The sequence below is a fragment of the Prinia subflava genome, unplaced genomic scaffold (genome assembly GCF_021018805.1).
Source record: "Prinia subflava isolate CZ2003 ecotype Zambia unplaced genomic scaffold, Cam_Psub_1.2 scaffold_60_NEW, whole genome shotgun sequence".
In the NCBI taxonomy this organism is placed as follows: domain Eukaryota; kingdom Metazoa; phylum Chordata; class Aves; order Passeriformes; family Cisticolidae; genus Prinia; species Prinia subflava.
The window spans coordinates 224592-246741 of record NW_026961067.1 but is presented as its reverse complement, the minus strand read 5'-3'; the positions used below and the strand labels follow the sequence as shown (position 1 = coordinate 246741).

The 22150-nt window shown below is 47.6% G+C and overlaps 2 protein-coding genes and 2 long non-coding RNA genes across 5 annotated transcripts; 2 read left to right on the top strand and 2 right to left on the bottom strand.

Annotated features, from left to right (window-relative positions):
- The first annotated feature begins 284 nt into the window (after positions 1-284).
- Positions 285-11262, top strand: HOXB6 (homeobox B6). 2 transcript variants are annotated; one of them, XM_063425228.1, is made up of 3 exons: positions 285-425; positions 7838-8214; positions 10014-11262. In XM_063425228.1, exons 1-3 carry the CDS (start codon positions 412-414, stop codon positions 10271-10273), a joined length of 651 nt encoding a protein of 216 aa, XP_063281298.1. In that variant the 5' UTR covers positions 285-411; the 3' UTR covers positions 10274-11262. The 2 variants fall into 2 exon arrangements, with proteins under 2 accessions (XP_063281298.1, XP_063281297.1); XM_063425227.1 differs by having other exon boundaries at positions 286-425; positions 7471-8214.
- LOC134565608 (uncharacterized) lies at positions 608-20456 on the bottom strand. Its single transcript, XR_010083951.1, has 2 exons — positions 17222-20456; positions 608-1186 (listed from the first exon to the last, which is right to left on the bottom strand). It is a non-coding gene; the product is annotated as an uncharacterized LOC134565608 (long non-coding RNA).
- On the bottom strand, positions 8254-10031 carry LOC134565606 (uncharacterized). The gene is made up of 2 exons (XR_010083950.1): positions 9891-10031; positions 8254-9815 (listed from the first exon to the last, which is right to left on the bottom strand). It is a non-coding gene; the product is annotated as an uncharacterized LOC134565606 (long non-coding RNA).
- On the top strand, positions 13333-15688 carry HOXB5 (homeobox B5). The gene is made up of 2 exons (XM_063425224.1): positions 13333-13981; positions 15074-15688. The coding sequence occupies exons 1-2, from the start codon at positions 13432-13434 to the stop codon at positions 15319-15321; spliced, it is 798 nt and encodes a 265-aa protein (XP_063281294.1). The 5' UTR covers positions 13333-13431; the 3' UTR covers positions 15322-15688.
- Positions 20457-22150: the final 1694 nt, after the last annotated feature.

The window sequence follows — 22150 nt, the reverse complement described above, 5'->3', positions numbered from 1 at the left end:
GCGCGCCCGGCCTCACATTTAGAGCCATTTTTTAATTTTTTTTTTAAATTATTATCATAATTTTTCCGGTATTTTTTTGGTATTTTTAAAGATTTTTTTTTTAATTTTTAATTTTTTTTAAATTTAATTTTTTAAAAATTTAATTCCCACTCCCCACCCTCCTCCCCACTTCACCCCTTTTTTTTAGGGGGGCAGATCTCGGTGAGGATGGAGGGGCAGAGCGGGTTCTGCACCCGCGGTGGTTTTGGCTCCGTTTTCCGGGCGAGTGACAGAAAATCGCGACAGAAAATCGCGACGAGCCCCGAGGAGCGGCGCGGGCTGAGGACGGCGCTCAGGTTGGGACAATATTTATCAGCCAAGAGATGAGCGAGCGCTTATCTCATCCCCAAAATTCCCACTCCCGCCACAGAAATGGACGTCAAAAGGTAAGGGAAAAACACCTTTATCTCCATTTATTATTCTGTGTATAAAGCTGTATATATATAATTGTTATCGTTCTTTTTAATCAATGAAAAAATGTCTTTGTCAAGCTGCTTTATTTTATTTTTTTGTGTTTCATCCCCATCTCCTCCTGCTCGGGGAGGAGGAGGATGAAAAAAAAAGGGTGGGGTGATGAGGAAGGGAGGAATTGGAGGGTTTGGAAATCTGTTGGAGCGACAATTTCACCCGGAAAAAAATAAAAATAAAAATAAAAATAAAGCGGAGCTTAGAGGTGAGGAAAAGAGAGGAGGACGAGAGAAATGGAGGTGGAAAGAAAAGGAAAAGAAAGAAATGGAGAGGAGGAAAGGAAGAAATAATGAAAGGAAAAAGGAAAAAGGGAAGGAGGAAAGGAAAAGGGGGAGGCAGAAAAGGAGGGCAAATGAAGAAAATGAATGGGAAATAGGAAGAAAAAACGAAATATCGGAGTCAGAGGGAGCCGTGTGAGGTCACCTGGAGATCGAGGCTGGTTTGGCAGCGGCTCCGGGCGGAGGAATTTGGGCTCTGCCTTTAAAAAAGCCCTTTGCGGGCAGTTGTCGCGTTCGGTTTTGTTGGTCCTTTTATTCTATTTTTTTTCCCTTTTTTTCCCTCCCCCTGGCAGAATCTCGTGCCGATTTCCTCCTCCTCAGCCGAGTTTTTGTAAATCCGCTCGGGGTTTGCGCTGCTCTCCGGGGGCGCTGGGATGTGGGGGCGGTTTCTCGAGGAAAATCTGAAAATTAGCGTTTATTAAAAAAAAAAAAAAAAAAACCCAACAAAAAACAAAACAACAACCACAAAAAAAGAAAAAAAAAAAAGGCGGGGGAAGGAAAAAAAAAGAGGGAAAAAAAAAAGAATGAAGCCAAGCCAGAGCGCAGCGCTCTCATTTGTAATTATATTTTTTTTCCTCAACTCCCCAGTGGAGCTGACGTTGGGAGGCAATTACGCTGCTCGGGTTTAATTGCTAACGCGCCTTTCCGCCCCGGTTCCAGCCCCGCGGAATTTCCGCGCCGGGCTCTGCTCAAATCGCGCTCTCCCCTCTCTCCCCACTGCCCGAACCTCCCTTTTTCTGCTTTTTCTGCTTTTTCTGCTTTTTCTGCTTTTCTGCTTTTCTGCTTTTCTTTAAGGGAAATATTTATGCGGAGGAGGTGCTGTCGGTTTGAATCTCATTTATTTTCTATATATTTTTTATTTTTTCCTCGCTGTTTCAAGGGTGGGCTTTGGAATTTTGGCGTTAATCGTTACCTTTGATTGTTAAATAAGATCGCGGCGGAGCGGGATGGGCGAGGGGGGTTCATTATTTAAGCATAAACCATTTTATGTCGCGACGATTTATCTCAGCCGAAGCCACCGCGCCGGAATATCGCGTGCGAGGGGGTAAATGATGGCGAGTAATAAACACAGAGACATTTTTAAAAGCCATTTCATCCCCGAACCTGTTACATTTTTCATCAATCACGGGGCCACGGTGTTGGAAAAAAAAAAGATGCTGGTTCAATCTCCTGTTTTCCCTTTTTCTCCCTGATATTTTCCCGGTGTTTGTGGGGTTTTTAAGTGTGGGGGATGAAAAAAAATAGAATTAGAAACAAAAAATGTAATGCCGAAACCTCGCTTTTATCCCGATTCTTGCGATAGAGGATTCGTGGGCAACCACTTGTGGAAGGTTTTTTTTTTAAAAAATCAATTTTACCGCGGCTCGGGGCGAGCAGAATCCTCACCCTGGGGGTGTCCAGGTGCTCCCCTGTGCGCACCCCGCTTGTTCATTTAGGGGAAAAAACGGGAATAATGGTTAAAAACGGGAATAATGATTTAAAAACGGGAATAATAGTTTTAAAAACGGGAATAATGGTTTCAAAAAAGGGAATAATGGTTAAAAAACGGGAATAATGGTTTAAAAAAAGGAATAATGGTTAAAAAAAGGGAATAATGATTAAAAAAAAGGGAATCCATCCTCCCCCGGGGCCGCACCCCCGGCGCTGCCCATTCCCCGCCGTCTGCTGCCATCTACCGTCGGCGGCGGCGGCCGCGCCTCCCGGGGGGCTCCGGGGGGCTCCGGGAGGGTCCCGGGGGGTTCCCGGGGGGTTCCCGGGGGGGTTCCTGAGCCCGGAGCCCCCTCCCAGCCCCGCCGCCCCCGGCCCGGCCCCTCCCCGGGGCCCTCACCTCCACCTGGCACCGCCGCGGTTCCGCCTCCAGCAGGGTGGAAATGGAAATTTGGGAGGTTCGAAGGGTCCCTGAGGGGTTTTTCTCATCTGAACCTCCCCAAAAAAGTGAAAATCGCTCGGACCCGCGTCCCTCGGGAGCTGCGGGGCGCGGGCGGGGTGGAGGCCCGGAGGTGGTGTGGCAGGTCATGGTTAAAAAGAAAAAAAAAAAGGGGGAAAAAAGGGGGAAAACCCCTAAAATGAAATGAAATAAAGGGGAATAGAATGAGATAAAATGAAATAAAATGAAATAAAAAGAAATAAACCGGAATAAAAGGGAATGAAATGGAAAAAAAATGGAATAAAAGGGAATGAAATGGGAAAAAAAATGGAATAAAAGAGAATGAAACGGGGAAAAAATGGAATAAAACGCACTGAAAATGAAGGGCGGAGGAGCTTCGGTCCCTTCCTGCCTCGCTGTGGCCACCCCGGGCTGCGGCCGGGGGTGTCCGGGGGTCCCGGCGGGGTCCCGGGGGTGTCCGGGGGTCCCGGGGCGGTTGCTGGGGACAGGGACAGAGCAGGGGTCACTTTTAAGTTCCTGTGGGCGCTGCGGGGACAATGCGATTTTAAAAGGTTCCTCCCTCCCTGTTTGCTCCTTTCTCGTTTTCTCCTTCTGCCACGCAGTTTCCTGGCAACTGTTTGGGTCTGGAATAATTCTCAGGGTTTTATTTCCCCCCTCCAGAAAGTGCCGTGCTCGGAGACTCTGGGGTGGCGGGAAAAAGCGGAAAAAATTAAAAATATTTTTTAAAAATAAAAGAAAAGGAGGGGAAAAAGAAAAGTTTCTCTCTTTTTGAGCAGCAGTGATTTGTTCCGTGCTGTAATTCCGCTCTCCTTTCCCCCCTCCCTGCTCTCCCCACATCGTTTTACCCCTCCCTTTCTCCCCTGGAGTTGTTTCCGCGGAAATATTCGAATTTTCGGGCGGGTTTGGGTTCCCTCCATGTCCCCCTCTCCCCCTCCTTTCCCCCTCCCTGTTTCTTTCTTTTTTTTAATTTTATTTTCTTGTTAATAATTAGCCGCCCTCCTTAATGGAACAATGCTAGATTATTATTGCTCCTTTTCAAAGCTGCCATTAACAAGGTTATTATGCACTGCACGGGAAGTCAGGTAAATTAAACTTAAATTGCTGGAAATTAAGTTTCAGGCGGTTTTGCGCCGGGAGAGAAGGGATTTTTTTTTTATTTCTTTTTTTTTTTAACACCTTCGGGGCTCGTTGTTTTAAACGCTCCGTGCCTCCAGCCCGGGTTTATTTTCCGAAGCGATTTTGGGTGTGCAGCCTTGGCTGCTGCCAAGGGTTTTTCTACGTCTGGATTCCAAGAACAAGGGGTTTTTTCAACTCTTGGCTTGACTTTATGGCCGCAATAATTCCCTCGGTGGGGGAAACCCCCGCTGCGTCCTCACTTCAGAAGGATCGGGAATTCCAGCTCCCCGTGAAAAAAAAGGGGGAAAAAAAAGGGGAAAAAAAAAAGAAAAATAAAAAGAGAGAGTTTCATTTTTTCTTTTTTTATTGGAACCAACCTCACTGAAGTTTCCCCCGCCAGCACCAGCAGAGCCCGGAGCTGTTCCAGCTTTCGCACAAGCCGCGCTCTGTTCTGCGGGCCTGGCGGAATATTTGGGTGTTGTTTTAATCCCTTCATCCCTCCCTGCTCTGCTGGGGCTGCTGGCCAGGAAACGACAAAAAAAAAAAAACCCAAAAAACACCAAAAAACCACCAAAAACTCCAGGACCAGAGAACTTGTCCATGCCCTAAATACTTCTCTTTATCTTTATTTATGCCCTGGCGCTCGAGTGATGTCTGTGAGGAGGGAAAGCCGCGGTTAAATCTGATATTGCACCTTCTGCTGCCTCCCCGCTTTATTGCTCCTTCTCCCAGACCTCGCGCCTGGTTCTTTTTTGGAGGGCTGGGTTTGTTTTTGGAGGAGACGAGGCCAAAATCTGATTAAGGACGAGCCCAGCGGTGCCCTCAAAGCCGGGCTTAACTTCAGGGCTACTGTCTGAGCCGCTCTTGCTCCCTCCCCTCCCGAGCTGCGGAGGCGTCCAAAATTAATAAATAAATAAATTTATATTGGCCAAATCCGCCTCAGATTTCCCCGGGATTTCATCTCCGCCAACGAGGCCGCGGTTTAAATTCCCAATTCCATTTTTAAACCCCCGGACAGGGAATAGAAACCACCCCAGCGCCGAGGGCTCGGTTCGGGGAGATTTAGTGCGCTTCAAGACCTCTGCTCGTATTTAAATGTATCATAGGTGGCAAATCAATTACACCGCGGGCCTGACCCTCAGCAAGATGAAAACTGTGACAGGCGCGGGGGTTTTTGGTGTTTTTTGGGTTTTTTTCCCACCTTGGGAATCAAGTTCTCCTCTTTTCCTGCCCCAAGTCAACGTCGGTAGGGCCGAGCTGGCGAGAGGAAAAATGGATTTTATTTCTTTCCAGAGATGCCAGCGATGCGCAATTAGCGAGCGGCCAGCCTCAATTAGCGCGGTTTTAATTTTCTTTTAAAAGACAGACCCTCCAAACTCTGCAAAGAGCCTGTTCCAACCACAAATTATTATAACGAGCAGCGACTGCGAGATTATTTTTTTTTTCCCTTTTCTTTGTGTTTTCCCAAACTATTTGAGGCATTTATTTGCCGAGCAATCCCCAGGAGCGGCGGAAAAACACAAACATTTTTATTTTTTCCGGCAGATTGCTGCTCCTCCCGGGCTGGGCTGGCAGGACAATCCCCATTCCTCTGCCCCAAAAAATTCCATGCGGGGCTGCTCGCTCCTGATAAACCCCTCGTGTTTGCAGAGCCGCAAAAATTGCGTAACTCATCAGGGTGAGCTGCTGGAAGCTGTTCGGCCTCTCGGCCCAGCTCTTTTTTTTTTCCCTTTTTTTCCCTTTTTTCCCTCCTTTTTCTCTACTCATGGCTCCTTTTTTTTTTTTTTTAATTTTTTTTAAATTTTTTTTTTGATTTCCCGATTTTTTAAATTTTCCCCTGGCGAGTTCGGGCACAAAGGGGAAACTCTGACCCAACAAATCGAAGGGATCTGGGCCAGGGGCGGGCGGGGGGGCGGCGGATGCGGAACGATTTCCTCTGCGCGTTATTTCCTCCAATTCTGAGCATCGCGGCCCGAGATGTTCCTCGCAGCCGCGGCACGGAACAATCTTGGCCCCGCTGCTGTAAACACGAGGTTTAAAATAAATTAGCTCGTAATAAGATCCCGCTTTTCGGAGGCACTCGAGGCTCTGGCAGAGGCGGCCGCGCTGGCAGCTCGGCGGAGGACGAGTGTAATTCTAGATTTGTGGCGCCCACAATTCACAGATTTCGAGGTATTTCAGCCCCGACAGACAGATGGTTACAAATTCGGACAGGAAACAACCCCTTGATAAAACGCCGCTGATGGGGGGGGATGGTGCTGGGGTTAATTTAGGTGGATTTTCTTCTCCTTTTTTGCTTTTTATTTTCTTTTTTTAATTTTTTTTTTTTTTTTGGCCATGCCTCTCTGCTGCTGTGGCTTTGATTATCCCCCTTAAAAAGCCAAAAAAAAAAAAGAAAAAAGGGGTCGAGAAGAGCTTCAACCCCACCTTGAGCCAGCGAGGAGCTCAGGGGGGGATGCTCAGGTAGAGCCAAGCGAGGAAATCCGGGCGAGCCGGGAGAGGCAAAAAATAAAAATAAAAAGGAAAAAATAAAACCGAGAGCAAAGTGGAGCTTTCAGGATGAGGGAGAGTCTCGGTGTCGCCCTTTGCCGGGGTTTAGGGCTGCAAAATTCGGTGTTTTGTGGCGGGGACGCGCGGACCCTGCGCACCTCAGGCACCGCCACAGCGGCGGCTCCGCTTCCCTGCGCCCCCCGCAGCCCCCGGGCCGGGGGCGATCGGTGAACTCCGCTCCTCGCCCCCATCCACGGCTCTTTTTTAGCCAGAGAAGGTCGGGCGTGGGTCTGGTATTAACAAAAAAACGCAAGAGGGCACAATGCGGGGCCGGCCACCGGAGGAGAGCGGGGTTCGGCCAAGGGAGAACGGAAATATTCCCATTTTTTCCCCATTTATCTCCCGAAACGCGGAGCTTTTGCGGCACCGAGGAAAAGCGGGAAGGTGCGGTGGAGGCAGAGCGGAGGTTGGGTCCGAGCTTTGCCGAGCGGGGAGCGCTAATTAGCGGTAATTAACCCAGGGAAGTTGTCAGAACCGATTTCTGCTCACGGAGCGAGCCCAGCCCCGCCGCGGCCGCGGGGTCTCCTCCTCCGGCAAACTTCTCACAGAAAAGTTTTAATTTCACCTTTTCCCCTTCTTTTCCCACCCTGTTCATTGAACTCCGGGCGGAGCGCTCGGACATTTCAGGACGATTCACAAACGCGAGGGGTTAAAGTTTGGCGAACGCGAGTAATTAACTTTTTTTTTTTTTTTACTTTTCTTTTTTTTCCCCTTTTCCTTCCCCCGCTCCGCGCGGCTCCGCCGGGGTCCGAGCGCGTTTTATGGGTGCAAATACCAAGATTTAGGAGCTCGGAGACGGGCGCTGCACACCCCCGCGCCGAGCTCGGGGGAGGGAGGAAGAGGGGAGGAGGAGGAGGACGAGGAGGAGGAGGAGGAGGAGGAGGAGGAGGAGGAGGAGGAGGAGGAGGAGGAGGAGGAGGAGGAGGGGAGCGCGGGGGGAAGCACACGTTTATTTATTTATGAAGCTCGCAGCGCGCCGGGAGAACGCTTCTTCGGGCAGATATTTTATATTTGGTTAAGGGGGTGCCTTTCTGTTGTTTAAAAGGGAGGGAGCAGGGGGGGCGGACGGTTTGTTCCTGGGGGTCCCTGGTGCAATCCCGGCTCCTCATGGGTGCTATTTTGCAACCTCAGGCGCCTGCTATTGGTCAGCCCGTGATCAGATGGTTGTATTTCCTTGTGTCCCTCGCTGGCACCACGCCATCTCCCTTCAGCTAAAACCCAATCTCCGATATACCACTAATAGCTAAACCACTTGGACTATAAAACACAACAAATCATAAAGCCCGGGCACAAAAAAAAAAAAACCAACCAACCAAAAAAACAAAACCACCAACAAGGACGGCAACAACAACAACAACCAAACCAAACTAAACTAAACAAACAAACAAACCAAACCAAAAGCCGCCCCAAAACGGGGGGGATCTCTTTCTCTCCCTCTCTCTCTGTGTGTCTCCTTTCCGATGAGTTCTTATTTTGTCAACTCGACCTTCCCGGTGAGCCTGGCGGCGGGGCAGGAGCCCTTCCTGGGACAGCTCCCGCTCTACCCCTCGGGCTACGCGGATCCTCTGAGGCACTACCCCGGCACCTACGGAGCCACGGGCGCGCAGGACAAGGGCTACTCCTCCTCTCCTTACTACCAGCAGAGCAGCTCAGCAGCGTTCGGCGGCCGCGGCTCCGCCTGCGACTACGGGCCCGGCGGGTTTTTCAGGGAGAAGGAGCCTGCGTGCGCCCCCGGCAGCCTGGACGAGGCGCCCTTCGCCCCCGAGCCGCGCAAGCCGGACTGCGCGCACGGCAAAAGCGCGTTCGGAGAGAGCGAGGAGCAAAAGTGTTCCGCGCCGGTTTACCCCTGGATGCAGCGGATGAACTCTTGCAATAGTGAGTTTATTCTTTTACAGAAATAAATGCGGCAATCTCCTCCCCCTCCCTTTTCTTATTTGTTAGCGCCGGGGAGAGAGAGAGAGAGAGAGCGAGCGAGAGAGGGAAGCAGGAGGAAGGTTCAATTTTAGAGCCCAAAACTTCCAGCGGGGGAAAAACTTGGGCGATGTGAGAGGCTCCCAAACTTCCCACCGCTCCCAGATTTTTTTCCCCCCCTCTCCGCCCCGAGCTCGAAACTTTTAACCCCCAAAACCGCATTTCTGCCCCCCTCCCTCCCTTTTTTTTCTACCCCCCCCCCCCCTTTTTTTGCCACATTCCTGTTTGCGTGTCACTCAGCTACAGCGATTTGTCTCTGTCTCTGCCCCACACGCGCAGAGATATCTTTTCTAAATCAGCTCGGGATGACTTTACACACACAGCCCCAGCCGCACCCCCACGCAGCTCCCTGTGCCTCTCCCTCTCTCCCCGAGCCGGAGTTAAATGATATAAAAAGTGTTTAAATGCTGGAAGGGAGACGGTTGCATTTTTAATGCCACTCGCACTTAATGAAAAGTCTGCCTGGGGAGGATTTTCCTTGTTTTTTCCCCCCCTCCCGGTGATATATGACTTCTTTAAGTGCTGTTTCCTCAATCAGAATGATAGCAACAACAACAACAATAATAAAATATAAGTGAGAGGGGAAGAAAAATAATAATAAAAGCCTCCCCGCTCTCCTTCCCCGTGTTTCGATGCATTTGATGCCTTTTAAGTTCCAAATTGATGTCCATTAGCGCGGGGACATCAAGTGCTGTGTCCTCTTTAATGCGGGCTCGGGGCAGATCGATTCACTTCATTATTGCTTAAATGCCCCGATCTATTACGGCTCTGCCGGTGGGGTGGGAGCGGCGCGGGCGGGCCGGGGGAGGCCGGGGGGGCTGCGGGGACACCTTGCGATGCCTCATCCCGGGATGAGATGGATCTGGCCCTGTCTCTCTCTCTCTCTTTGCCCTGCTCGGCCCGGCTGTAACCCCCCCTGCACGGCCCCGAGCGCTCCAAAAGGTTCGGGGAGGTGCAGCCCCCTCCTCATCACCCCCAAAAATAACCTCGTGCTCTCCCTCCTCATCATCACCCCCAAAATCAACCTCGACCTTCCCCTCCTCCTCATCATCACCCCCAAAATCAACCTCGTGTTTCCCTTTCCCCTCCTCATCACCCCCAAAATCAACCTCGTGCTCTCCCTCCTCATCATCATCACCAAAATCAACCTCGTGCTCCCCCTCCTCATCATCATCCCCAAAATCAGCCTCGTGCTCCCCCTCCTCATCATCATCACCCCCCAAATCCAACTCGTGCTCCCCCTCCTCACTATCCCCAAAAATAACCCCGTGCTTCTCCCCCTCCTCATCACCCCCAAATATAACCTCGTGCTCCCCCTCCTCCTCACCATCCCCAAAAATAATCTCGTGTTTCCCTTTCCCCTCCTCATTATCCCCCAAAATCAACCTCGTGCTTCTCCCCCTCCTCCTCATCGCCCCCAAAATCAACCTCGACCTTCCCTTTCCCCTCCTCATCACCCCCAAAATCCCCCTGTGCTCCTCTTCATCATGGTCCCCAAAATCAACCTCGTGCTTCCCCTCATCACCATCCCCAAAAATAACCTCGTGTTCCCCCTCCTCTTCATCACCCCCCAAATCCACCTCGTGCTTCCCTTTCCTCTTCCCATTCACCCCCTCTATTTTCCCTGATTTTCCCCCAGTTGTTCCCTATTTTTTTTTGGGTGATTTTTCCCTATTTTTGGCTTTGTTTCTCTGCTCTCGCAGGTTCCTCCTTCGGGCCCAGCGGCCGCCGCGGCCGCCAGACCTACACGCGGTACCAGACGCTGGAGCTGGAGAAGGAATTTCACTTTAATCGCTACCTGACCCGGCGCAGGAGGATCGAGATCGCGCACTCGCTGTGCCTCACCGAGCGCCAGATCAAGATCTGGTTCCAGAACCGCCGCATGAAGTGGAAAAAGGAGAACAAACTGCTCAGCTCCTCGCAGCTCAGCGCCGAGGAGGAGGAGGAGAAAGTGGCAGAGTGAAGACAAAAAATGAGAAAAAAAAAAAAAGGAAAAAAAAAAAAGGGGGGGGAGGATTTTAAAAAAGCGTTATTTAAAACGAGCAAAAAAGAGAAAACGACAAAAAAAATTCAAATTTAGGGAGGGAGGGAGAGTGAGAGGCGAGAGGATGAGGGGGGTGTGGGCTGCTGGGACGAGCCCTCCGCAGCAGCCGCAAAGTTTGGGCCAACAACGCCCCGAACCCGAATTCCCGATGATTTTGTCCAGAAACAAACAAAAATTAACCCCCCGCACAAAAATCAGGCTCTGGCGGCGTTTTGAACTTTTTTTTCCCCTTCCTACACCTCCCTTTCCCTCCCTCTCCACCCCCCTCCCCCTCAATACACGAAATGGAATAATAATAATAATAATGAGAATTAAAAAGTGAAGAGTTGGAGAGAGAGAGGAGGAGGGAAAGAAAGGGAAAGAGAAAAAAAGGAAAGAAAAAAAAAAAAAAAGAAAAAAAGGACTCCTAGCCGTGTTTCTACCCTTGGTGTCACTGTTAGTAATCCGCTAACTCTGTATTTAATGGAAGTGCTGCAATATATGTCATTTGGGGTGTTTGTTGTCCTAATTTTGTAAAAATGTTTCATGCACGGTTGATATAAGTTGGGGTTTTTTTTTTAAGTTTTCCTCCTTTTTTTTTTTTTTTTTTTTTAGATTTATTTTTTTCTCCTTTGGTAAATTAATCAAGCCCTGGGGTTCTTTGTAATTAGTTTTTGGGGTGGGTTTTTTGTGAGGTTTTTTTTCCTTTTAATTTTAATTTTTATTTTAAAAATGAAAAATCTACTGAAGGAACGAGTACTACCTACAAGGCTGCAAAAAAAAAAAAAAAAGGAAAAAAAAAAGAAAAAAAAAGAAGCAACAACGACAGAAAGTTCTATTTTATTAATTTTTTTGTACGTGTCGTGTTTTGGAGTTTGTCTTAGGTATGAACATGGAATTCTCTAATAAAAGCCAAGTCTTCGATCTCACCCGCACACCCCCTGCCCTGTCATTATTAGCGCTGCCTTTAGGATGATTTTTCCCCTTTTCCAGGGGGATTCTTGAGGAGCAGAGCGCTGAAAATCCGATTTTTTTTGCTCATTCTGGGTGTCAATGCCTCCCGAGCTGCCAGGACCAGCAACTGGGAGCGCACGGGAGTTACAGCGGACAGAAAAATCCGATTTTCCCCCTTTTTTTACTTTGCTCTAATCTGAACTGGAAGCCCTTTCACCAACAATATTTCCTGGCTGACATTTCTCCCTTTAGCACCGCTCTCTCTCTGTCTTTCTTTCTCTTTTTGGTTGTTTTTTTTTTATTGTTGTTGTTACAGTACAAAGAGTTATGAGGAAACGCCGTCCCATCTCCACAATAAATCAAGGGAACGGGCAAAAACTGCGCTCCCATTTATCCGCCCGAGATCCCGAACATTTGCCCCGCATCTTTCCAACAGCTGCTCCCTCGCTCGGCGCCCCCAAATCAAAGAGAAATGTGCCGAAAAAAAATTAAAAATAAAAAAAAAATCCAGATTTCCAGGGTATTTACCCTGGAAAAAAAAAAATCTCAGAGCTAGGAATGTGAGCGTTCATTTAAAATGGGAGAAGGGGGTGAAAAAAAGTGGAAAAATTTTAAATTAAGCTGTTTGGAAAGGGCAGGGTTTTATTTTCTCTTTCCGTGGCTCCTCGGTTTGGCCAGGGATGGGACGGGGAAGGTTTTGTGCTCCTCGGCGAGGAATTTCCTGCGAAATTCCAACTTTTCCCTGCCTTCTGGGGGGATGGACGGAAAGGAGAGGTTTTCCTTTAAAGTTTATTTATCTGCCGGGGATTTCGGGCTGGAAACGCGGCGGATTTTGGGGGAAAAAAGGCGAGGAGGGGGCACCTCGTGCCTCCCATCCCCATCCCGTCCCCCCCGCGCCACGAGGCGCTTTTAATGCCAGTCACTTTTAAAATCAATTCATGCAGAAGCTTCGCAGCTGTAGGACATTTACTGTTATTGCCACGCTTTTCATTGCCCGTAATTATTATAATTATATGTCACTTTCAATATGGCGCATAATTCCCAATGAGTTGCAGGCGAGCACGAGAAATTCCTGAAGTGCCTTGGAAGGAAAAGGGAAAAAAAATTAAAAAGGAAGAAAAAAAATCAAGAAAAAAAGGAGAGAGACGGAGAAAAGGAGACAGAGAAAAGAGAAGAAGGAGAGGAAAAGAAAAGGGAAGTGATGCCTGGAAAAGCTCGGCTCTTTCCCAGCGTTTTCCCCGATTTCAGAGCGCTTTTGATCCCAAATATTCCTCGCAGGGCAACAACTGGGAAGGAAAAACCGCGCAGGGCTCGGAGAGGACGCGGAAATGCTCAGGAGCAGCAACATCCAAAATTACAGCGCTGTCAGCCCTTCCCACCGCCGGATTTTGCCTCTTTTTCCTCTCTCCCACCCATTTTTCCCCCTCAGGGTGATTTTTTCCCCTCTCCAGGATGAAGGTGCGAGCTCCTGGCCGCCTCCAAAGAAAAAGCGAAGCCACCTCGACTTTTCCAGACGGAGAAACCACCCCCCAAAATTCCACCCGCGGCTCCTCGTCACCCCAAAATCCTCATCCCAAACTCCTCCAGGGCGCCGCAAACCCGCGACCCCTCCACCAACACCCCCGGGACGCGCCGCGCCCTCTCCTCGCTCCCTCCCCCGGTTTGTCTGGGGAGGTTCACCTTAAAAAAAAATTTAAAAAAAACAGAAAAAGGGATGGAAGAGAAGCAATTAAAGAGGATTTTGGGGAGGGGGTTGGGTGCTGTCCCCCCTTCCCCTCCCCCCCAAAAAAGGCGCGCTTGCGGTGCCCCGGCGCGGCCGGCAGGTGGCGCGCTCCGCCCAGGCGGGGGGCGATGGCGGCGGCGGATTTGGGGGCGACTTTGGGCCTAAACCGGCTCCGCGCTCGTCATTATTTGTAACCATAGAGCATGAATTACCTCCTGAGGTCATCAGTGAGAATTTACGACTGGTCAACAAAAGCACGTGACGCCCGAACGCACCCCCCACCCTCCCCCCATATTTGGCCGCATACATAGCAAAAACGAAGTACAGTGCGTTGCTATAATTCATTAATACATCATAAATCGTCAAGCACGGGGGTTATAACGACCACGAGCCACAAATCAAGCCCTCCAAAATAACCCAAATGAGCTCTTACTTTGTAAACTCGTTCTCAGGGCGCTACCCAAATGGCCCCGACTATCAGTTACTAAATTATGGGACCGGCAGTTCCATGAACGGTTCTTACAGAGATTCAAGCACCATGCATTCCAGCTCTTATGGCTACAACTACAATGGGATGGACCTTAGCATCAACCGCTCGGCCTCCTCCAGCCACTTTGGGGCTGTGGGCGAGAGCTCCCGCGGTTTCCCTTCTCCAGCCCAGGAGAGCAGGTTTAGACAGGCGTCCAGCTGCTCCTTATCTTCTCCCGACTCCCTGCCCTGCTCCAACAGCGAGAGCCACGGAGGCAAACCCGCCCCGTCCCCCTCCGAGCAAGCTCCCGCTGCCGGCGCCGCCAGCACAAATTTCACAGAACTAGACGAGACCAGCGCGTCCTCGGGAGCCGACGAGGGCACTCCAATAAGCAGCAGCATCCCCCGAGCGCAGGCAGAGCCCATCGCGACCTCCACGGCAGCGACAGAAGGGCAGGCACCTCAGATATTCCCTTGGATGAGGAAACTTCACATTAGCCATGGTACAGCTACTTCTTTTTTTTTTTTTTTTTTTTTCCTGTCGTTGTTTATTTTTACCGCACTCCCCCTCCGCCTTTTCTCTTTTTCTCTCCTGTTTCTTTCTGTTTTTTCCTCTCTTTTCTTCCATTTTTTTCCCTTCACCTCAGCCTCACTCCTCTTTTTTTTTCCTCTCTCTCTCCTTCCTTTTATTCCGCGGAGGCGCTTTGATCAGAATCGCAGCTATTTATTGCTTTTGTATTTCTCGCTCTAAAGCTGCCTCTGGCGCCTGGAAAAAAGGGAGGAGGGGGGAAATCTGTGTGTGTTTGTGGGGGGGGGCGATTTTATTTTAATTCCTCTCTCCTCGCCGCCAAACCGGGGCTTAAAAAAATTTATTTTAAAGCTCTTAGCACGGTGCGGACGGTGGGAGAAGGTAATTTAAAAATCGAGGCCAGGGGTTGTTCCTTCGGCTGGGCTGGGGGGTGGAAAGGGAAGAATTGACCATTAAAATGGAATTACAGGCACAGATGGGGCTCGCAGCCCCGTCCTGCTCGGATTTTCCGGGTTTATTCCTGACAATCCGCCCCTGCCAAACCCCCCAAAACCGCCGGGAGATTCCCGGGGAGGAAGAGCCGCCCCCCGGGCTCCATTCCCGGTTTTCTGCTGGAGAAAAGAGCGGGGCTAAACCTGCCCGGAGCCCCGGGAACACCCGGGAGGGAGCGAAAATAAATTAAAAATAAAGGGCAGAGAATCCCAGCCCTCGCTTCCCGCAGTTAAATTATGGATATCGAGTCGGGAACGCCGGGTCTGGAGGGGCCGAGGGTGGGGGGCTTTACACGTGTGAGGTGGGGGGTGGGAGAAAAAGGAGAAAAGGAGGGGGGTGCTGTTATTTGGGGGGGGGGGGGGAATTCGCAGCTTTCCAATATTTAACCTCTGGCTAAAAAAAAAAAAAAAAAAAAAAAAAGAAAAAAAAAAAAAAAAAAAGAAAAAAAAAGAAAAAAAAAGGGCGAAAAATAGCCTTAAATTTCTATCTTAAATATAAATATATATATTTAAAAAAATAAATAATGGAAGCAGAAGGAGCAAACGCCAACCCCGCTGTTGTCCGTGTTATCCAGACATGACTGGACCAGACGGGAAGAGGGCGAGGACAGCGTACACTCGCTACCAGACCCTGGAGTTGGAAAAGGAATTCCACTTCAACAGATATCTCACCCGCAGGAGGAGGATCGAGATCGCCCACGCGCTCTGCCTCTCCGAGCGCCAGATCAAGATCTGGTTCCAGAACCGGCGCATGAAGTGGAAAAAAGATAATAAACTGAAAAGCATGAGCCTGGCCTCGGCGGGCAGCGCCTTCCAGCCCTGAGAGCAGCCAGGGAGGGGCGAGGAAGAAATGAAGATGATGATGATGAAGAAGAGGAGACGGGCGAGAGAAAAATAAAAATTAAAAATTAAAAAACCCACTATAACAAGCTTAAAAAAAAAAAAAGCCACCAAACAACAAAACAACGCAGCGAACCCCCCGAGTGATGAGAAAAGAAATAAATAAAAGAAATAAAGAAATGGGGGCCGGTCTTTGGGTTCGGAGCGCTGCACACTGAGGCACCTCCTGCTCGGTGATTTATCCTAAAAACGCAGCTCCTGTCGCCACCGTGAGCCCGGCACTGAGCTCGTGGCGTGCTCTCCTCTGGAGGTTGTTTGTGGGTTTTATTTTTGGTTTTGTTTGTTTGTTTGTTTTTAAAAAAAATTAATTAAATTTTATTTCCAGATGCTCCTCCTGCTCTCGTTGTTCTTCTAAATGTGTGTGTCCGTGCTCTCTTGGTGCTCTCTGGAAAGCTGGCATGTGTTCTGTGAGCCCTTTAATGTTATATAACTTATTTATAAATCCAGGACAGATTACGGTTGTTTGTTTATTTGTTGGGAATTTTTTTTTTCTTTTCCCCTCCAGTATTTTTTTTTTATTTTCTGACTTTTCTGCTCTTGGGTGAGTTCTTCTCTGCCTAAGCGAAAATCGGGGGGTTCCTGCACTACAGTAGCAGAAAAAAAAAAATTTAAAAAGTCTTAAAAAAACCAAACAAAAATGTAAAAAAAAATAGAAAAAAAAAAGAAAGAGAGAGAAAAAAAAAAAAAAAAAAAAAAGAAGCAGCAGCTCTTGTATCTTTCTGTCTTAAAATTGTCCAGTCTGTGTTTTAGTCCAAACTCCAGGCCGGGATTTCTAATCCCAGCCTAATTCCGAGGCGTACTCTTAGACGTGGGTGAACTTCACTATTAAAAATAATAATAATAATAAATAATAATAATTAAAAGAAAAGAGGGAAAAAATTAAAATGTATAAAAGCGGAGACCGACGCTGGAGTGCTCTGATGTTTGTAAATATTTAGAAATATTTCTGCCGTGAGTCATAGCCGGGTCGTAGTGGGCAGAGTGAATGCGGTGTTCTGTGTAAATTGGCATCTGTCATGTCTAGCAGCCGGGTAGTTCCTTGCCAAGACGCTTTTTGTATTTGTTTGTAGCTTTACTCGAAGTCAAATAAACGTTTTTCCCCCCGACTCACAAAGGCTCCCAGTCGCGTTTTTAATCCCCCCCCTCCTTCTCCCAAAACCTCTGAAATTACTAAAAAATAAAATAAAATAAAAAACCCGCCTGGAAGCTCCTCAGCCTCTCGAAACGCCCCCCAAAAATCCCCCCAAAATTCTCAGATCCGACCGCGGCCGCCCCGCGCTCCGCCAGCCCCAAATCCGCACGGATTCAGCCCAAAAGGGCCGGGGAGGCTCCGGCTCAGCCCGGCCCCGCTCCCCGAGCGATTTTTGGGGTCATTTCCACCCCCCCGGGCCGAGTCCCGGAGAGTTCCGGGGATGCTCGGCCAGAAAGGAAAACAGAACCACCAAAAAATCGCATTTTAAACGCCGGAGGTGCCAAAGCCGCGTCCCTGCCCGCGCCCAGCGGAGCCCAGAGCCGGGGTTTAACTTGAGCAGGGTCTAAACCAGAATTCCTGCGCTAAAGCCGAGCCTGGGCTGCCGCTCCTGGGCCGCCTCCACCTCTTAATCCCGGGTTTAACGTGGAAATCGCGGCTGCAGCCCCGGCCCGAGGCGCGGACCCCCGAGCCCCGGCACGGATGGCAAATCTGCCCCTCGGGGGGGACCCGGCAAGGCGCGACAAAAGCCCAAAGCTCGGTCTAAAGTCGAGTTTAGACGCCTGTGCCACCCCTGCGGCACCGCTCGGGCGCTCCCTGCTCGCAGCGAGTAAAGTCGGAGCTCGGAACTTACCAAACTTAATCTCTGCCACTGTTTGGGGACTTCTTAAGTGATTTTGAGAGGGATGTGAAGTGGACTCTCAGATCCCAAACCATTTGCTCGCCTTCCCCTTGGTCATTTTTTTTTTAAAAATCCTTTTCTCGCTTTGGTTTTTTTTTTTTTTTTCCTATTATTTTTTTTTTTTTACCGATAGCAAACTCTACCAAAAGTGGGTATGACATTTAGATGTCAAATGGATAGGGGGTTTTATCTCGAAGTTAGATCGTAAAAATCGCCCAGACCTCAGCCAGATACCCCTCACTGGCTCTCAAAAGTCACGTGAGGTCCATAAAGTTAGTTTTATGGTTTTGGGGAGTTGACAATGTACAATATATTTCACATTCTCGAGAATGTTAAGTGACACTTTAACTGCTCGCTTTGCCTCGTCAGGGGCGGCGGAGGGTGAGCGCTTTTCCAGATGAGGGAGAAACGCTGAGATCGAGGGGGGGGGACAGCGTTTGGGGGGTCCCGAGCTCAGAGAGCGCCCTGAAATATTCTCTGCTCAAAAAAACAAAAAAACAAAAACAAAAATAACCCCCCCAAAACCAGGAAAAAACCCCAAAAGGACCCCAAAGAAAAAAAAAAAAAAACACCCCAAAAAACCACCCCAAAAAACCCCAAACCCAAAAACCACAAAAAACAAAACAAAAAACCAACCAACCAAACAAATCCACCAAAAAACCCACAAAAAAAAAAAAAAAAAACCAAAAAAAAAAAAACAAAACAAAAAAAAAAAAAAAAAAAAAAAAACAAAAAAAACAAACCACCACCACAAAAATCCACCCCAAAAAACAAACAAACAAACAAAACCCAACAAAAAACTCCTCCCAACCGATCAGAAAATCCAGTTTGACGAAGAGCAAGGAGGGGCTGGGTTCCTCTCCCAGTTTATTCCTGGTTTTTGGGAGCTTTCAGCCTCCCCGGAGCTGGCCTGGAGTTGTTCCCATCCCAGGCCCGCAGGGGAACTTGGTGTGGAAAAGGGAGGAAAAATAATAATAATTAAAAATTGGGGTGGAAATGGGTGAAAATTTCATTTTCCAACCCCCTCCTGCCCTGGCAGGGGACTCCAGGCCAAGTTTGGGGCTGTCCCTGTCCCCTCGGGAGGTGGCCCGGGGGAGGGGGGGTTTGCCCGAGGCTTTTTTGCATTTCAATGCGCTCTGCTCTGCCTGCGCCCTCACCTTCGCCTTGCGGCCCTTTTCACCTGCTCGCCAAAGAGAAATCCGCATTTTGGGGGTTTTTTTGGTCTTTATTTCCACTTTAGGTTTGCTGCTTTGCTTGGCTGTTTTGGGTTGTTTTTTTTTTTTTTTTTTTTTTTTTTTTTCCTTGGGCTTTCTTTTTTTTCCTCTTTTATTTTTCTTTTTTCTTTTTTTTCACTCTCTTTTTTTCCTCTCATTCCCCCCTCTTTTTTCCTCTTTTTATTTTTTTCTTTATTCTTTTATTTTCCTTTTACCTCTGGGCTTTTCTCTCTTTTTTTCCTCTCTTATTTTTTCTTTTTTTTTTTTTTTTCACTCTCTTTCTATTTTTCCCTGTTTTCTCCTCTTTTTCCCTCTTTTTTTTTTCTTTTTTTTTTTTCTTTTTTAATTTTCCCTCTCGGGTTTCCTCTCCCCCTCCCCTCCTCCCCCAGCGCAGACATTTAACAGGATCGAGTGTCCTCGCATTTCCGCGCTCCGGCCGCGCCATCTGGAGACACTGAATGAGCGCTCTTGTGTCTCCTCAAGTGCTACAGAAAAATAATCACGGGAGCTGCTGCTGCTGCATCTGGAGCCTCCCAACCTGCCCGGCCCCCAGGGCGGGCAGCTTTCCTGGGAAAAGCCAAAATTCGGGAAAAATTCAAAAATTAACAAGCGGAGCTTGGGCTGGGCCGGGCGGGTGGAGCCTGCAAAATTGGGCAGAAAGAAGGAAAAATAAAAGAGAGGGGAAAATCCCCAAATTCCCAGTTTGGAGAGGAGTCTGAGGGGTTTGAGGTGGTTTTTTGCCTGCAAAATTGGGCAGAAAAAGAAAAAAAAGAAAAAAAAAAGGAAAAAAAAAAAAAAAAAAAAAAAAAAAAGAGAGGAGAAATCCCCAAATTCCAGTTTGGAGAGGAGTCTGAGGGGTCTTGGTGTGGTTTTTTGCCTGCAAAATTGGGCAGAAAAAGAAAAAAAAAAAAAGAGAGAGGGAAAACCCCCAAATTCCCAGTTTGGAGAGGAATCTGAGGGGTTTGGGGCGGTTTTTTTCCTGCAAAATTGGGCAGAAAGAGAAAAAAATAGAGGAGAAAACCCCCAAATTCCCAGTCTGGAGAGGACTCTGAGGGGTTTGGGGCGGTTTTTAGGGGAGGTTCTGTTGTCACCTCTGCAGGGGACGTGGAGGGGACACCTGGCTCACACCTGAGCCGGCTCCTCCCTCCAAAACTCAAATTAAACCGAGAACATCCGAGCCAAAGCACCGGCAGAGAATTGGGGATTTTCTAGAATTTACAGCCCCTGCTTTTCTATTTTTTCCCCTTTTTCCCCCCTTTCTCTCTCCCTTTTTTTTACCCTCACACCACATTTGGTGGACACATGTCCGTCTATTTTTTTTCCCTTTTTTTCCCTGTCTTTCCCACCCTTTGGAAATCGCTTTTCCTTTCTCGGGCTGTTTTCCCTGCTCCGTGTGACTTCCAAAATCTTCACCATCCTCAGCTGCACTCGGGGCTGGCCTGAGCCGCCCCTGCTCTGGGAATTTGGGCACTTTTGGGGCCTCTCCCCAATTATTTTCAGCGGGTAATGAAGATATTTGGTGGGATGCTGGGTTTGAGGGGGGTTTGGCCTAAAATCGGATGTTTTAGCCCCAAATTTGGGGAGATTTGGAAGGTGTGCAGGTGTTGGGTGGGACCCAGTGGTGGCCTGGTCCTTCCTCTCCCTCCTCCTCCCTTCTGGGACCAACAGATTTTGATTTTTTTTCAATAATTTTTTTTCTGATCCCAAATCCGAGCTGGGAGGGCAGGAAAAGTCCCTGGGCTGTTGTTGTATTTGGGATGTGCCTGGACCCCCAAAAAAACCTTTGTGTTCCCCAAATTCCTGCGCCTCTCTATCCATAGATTATCCATAAATTATCCATAGACCATCCATAAATTATCCCTAGATTATCCCTAGATTATCCATAAATTATCCCTAGATTATCCCTAGATGATCCCTAGATTATCCCTAGATTATCCATAGACCATCCATAAATTATCCATAGATTATCCATATATTATCCATATATTATCCATAGATGATCCCTAGATTATCCCTAGATTATCCATAAATTATCCATAGATTATCCATATATTATCCATAGATGATCCCTAGATTATCCCTAGATTATCCATAAATTATCCATAGATTATCCCTAGATTATCCATAAATTATCCATAGACCATCCATATATTATCCATAGATTATCCATATATTATCCATAGATGATCCCTAGATTATCCATGAATTATCCATAGATTATCCCTAGATTATCCATAAATTATCCATAGACCATCCATAAATTATCCATAGATTATCCATAGATTATCCATAATTATCCCTAGATTATCCATAATTATCCATAATTATCCATAAATTATCCATAGATTATCCATCCATCCATCCCTCCATCCATCCCCATCCCCACGCCCAGAAATTCACTTTTTTTTACACATTCCCACCCAAACTTTCCTTCCAAACCCACTCCCGCCACAGGAATTACAAATTTGGGTTATTTTTGACATTTAAACCCGTCCTCTCTGACTCGGTGCTGCGGCCAGGTCGTGCTTTCGAGGGGGAAAAATCAGATTTTTGGGTTTGTCAGGGGGGTTTTTAACCGTGGGATTTTCCAGTGGAGTTTTAACTCTGGGATTCTTCGGTGGATTTTTAGATATGGGATTTTTCAATGGGGTTTTTTTGAGCTATTGGGGTTTTTCAGGGGTGTTTTTAGCTATGGGATTCTCCAGCGGATTTTAGCTATGGGATTTCCCAGTGGAGATTTTATTTATAGGATTTCCAAGTGGATTTTTAGCTATGGGATTTTCCAATTGACCTTTTCAATGGGATTTTTAGCTATTGGGATTTTTTCAGTGGATTTTTTAGTTATGGGGTCTTCCAGTGGAATTTTTCAATGGAGTTTTTATCTGTGGGATTTTTCAGTGGATTTTTAATTATGGGATTTTCCAGTGGAGTTTTTCAATGGAGTTTTTAGTTATGGGATTTTCCAATTGACCTTTCCAATGGGATTTTTAGCTATGGGATTTTCAGTGGATTTTTAATTATGGGATCTTCCAGTCGAGTTTTAGCTGTGGATTTTTTTTAGTGGATTTTTTAGCTATGGGATCTTCCAGTCGAGTTTTTAGCTATGGGGTTTTTCAGTGGATTTTTAATTATGGGATTTTTCAGTGGATTTTTAATTATGGGATTTTTCCAGTGGAGTTTTTAGCTATGGGATTTTTAATTATGGGATCTTCCAGTGGAGTTTTTCAATGGGATTTTTAGCTGTGGGATTTTTCAGTGGATTTTTAATTATGGGATTTTTCCAATGGAGTTTTTAGCTGTGGGATTTTTCAGTGGATTTTTAATTATGGGATTTTTCAGTGGAGTTTTAACTCTGGGATTCTTCAGTGGATTTTTAGGTATGGGATTTTTCAATGGGGTTTTTCAATGGGGTTTTTAGTTATGGGATTTTTCAGTGGATTTTTAATTATGGGATTTTTCAGTGGATTTTTAATTATGGAATTTTTCCAGTGGAGTTTTTCAATGGGGTTTTTAGCTATGGGATTTTTCAGTGGATTTTTAATTATGGGATTTTTCCAGTGGAGTTTTTCAATGGGGTTTTTAGCTATGGGATTTTTCAGTGGATTTTTAATTATGGGATTTTCCCAGTGGGGTTTTTGGCCATGGGATGAGACCCTCGCTGGGGTGA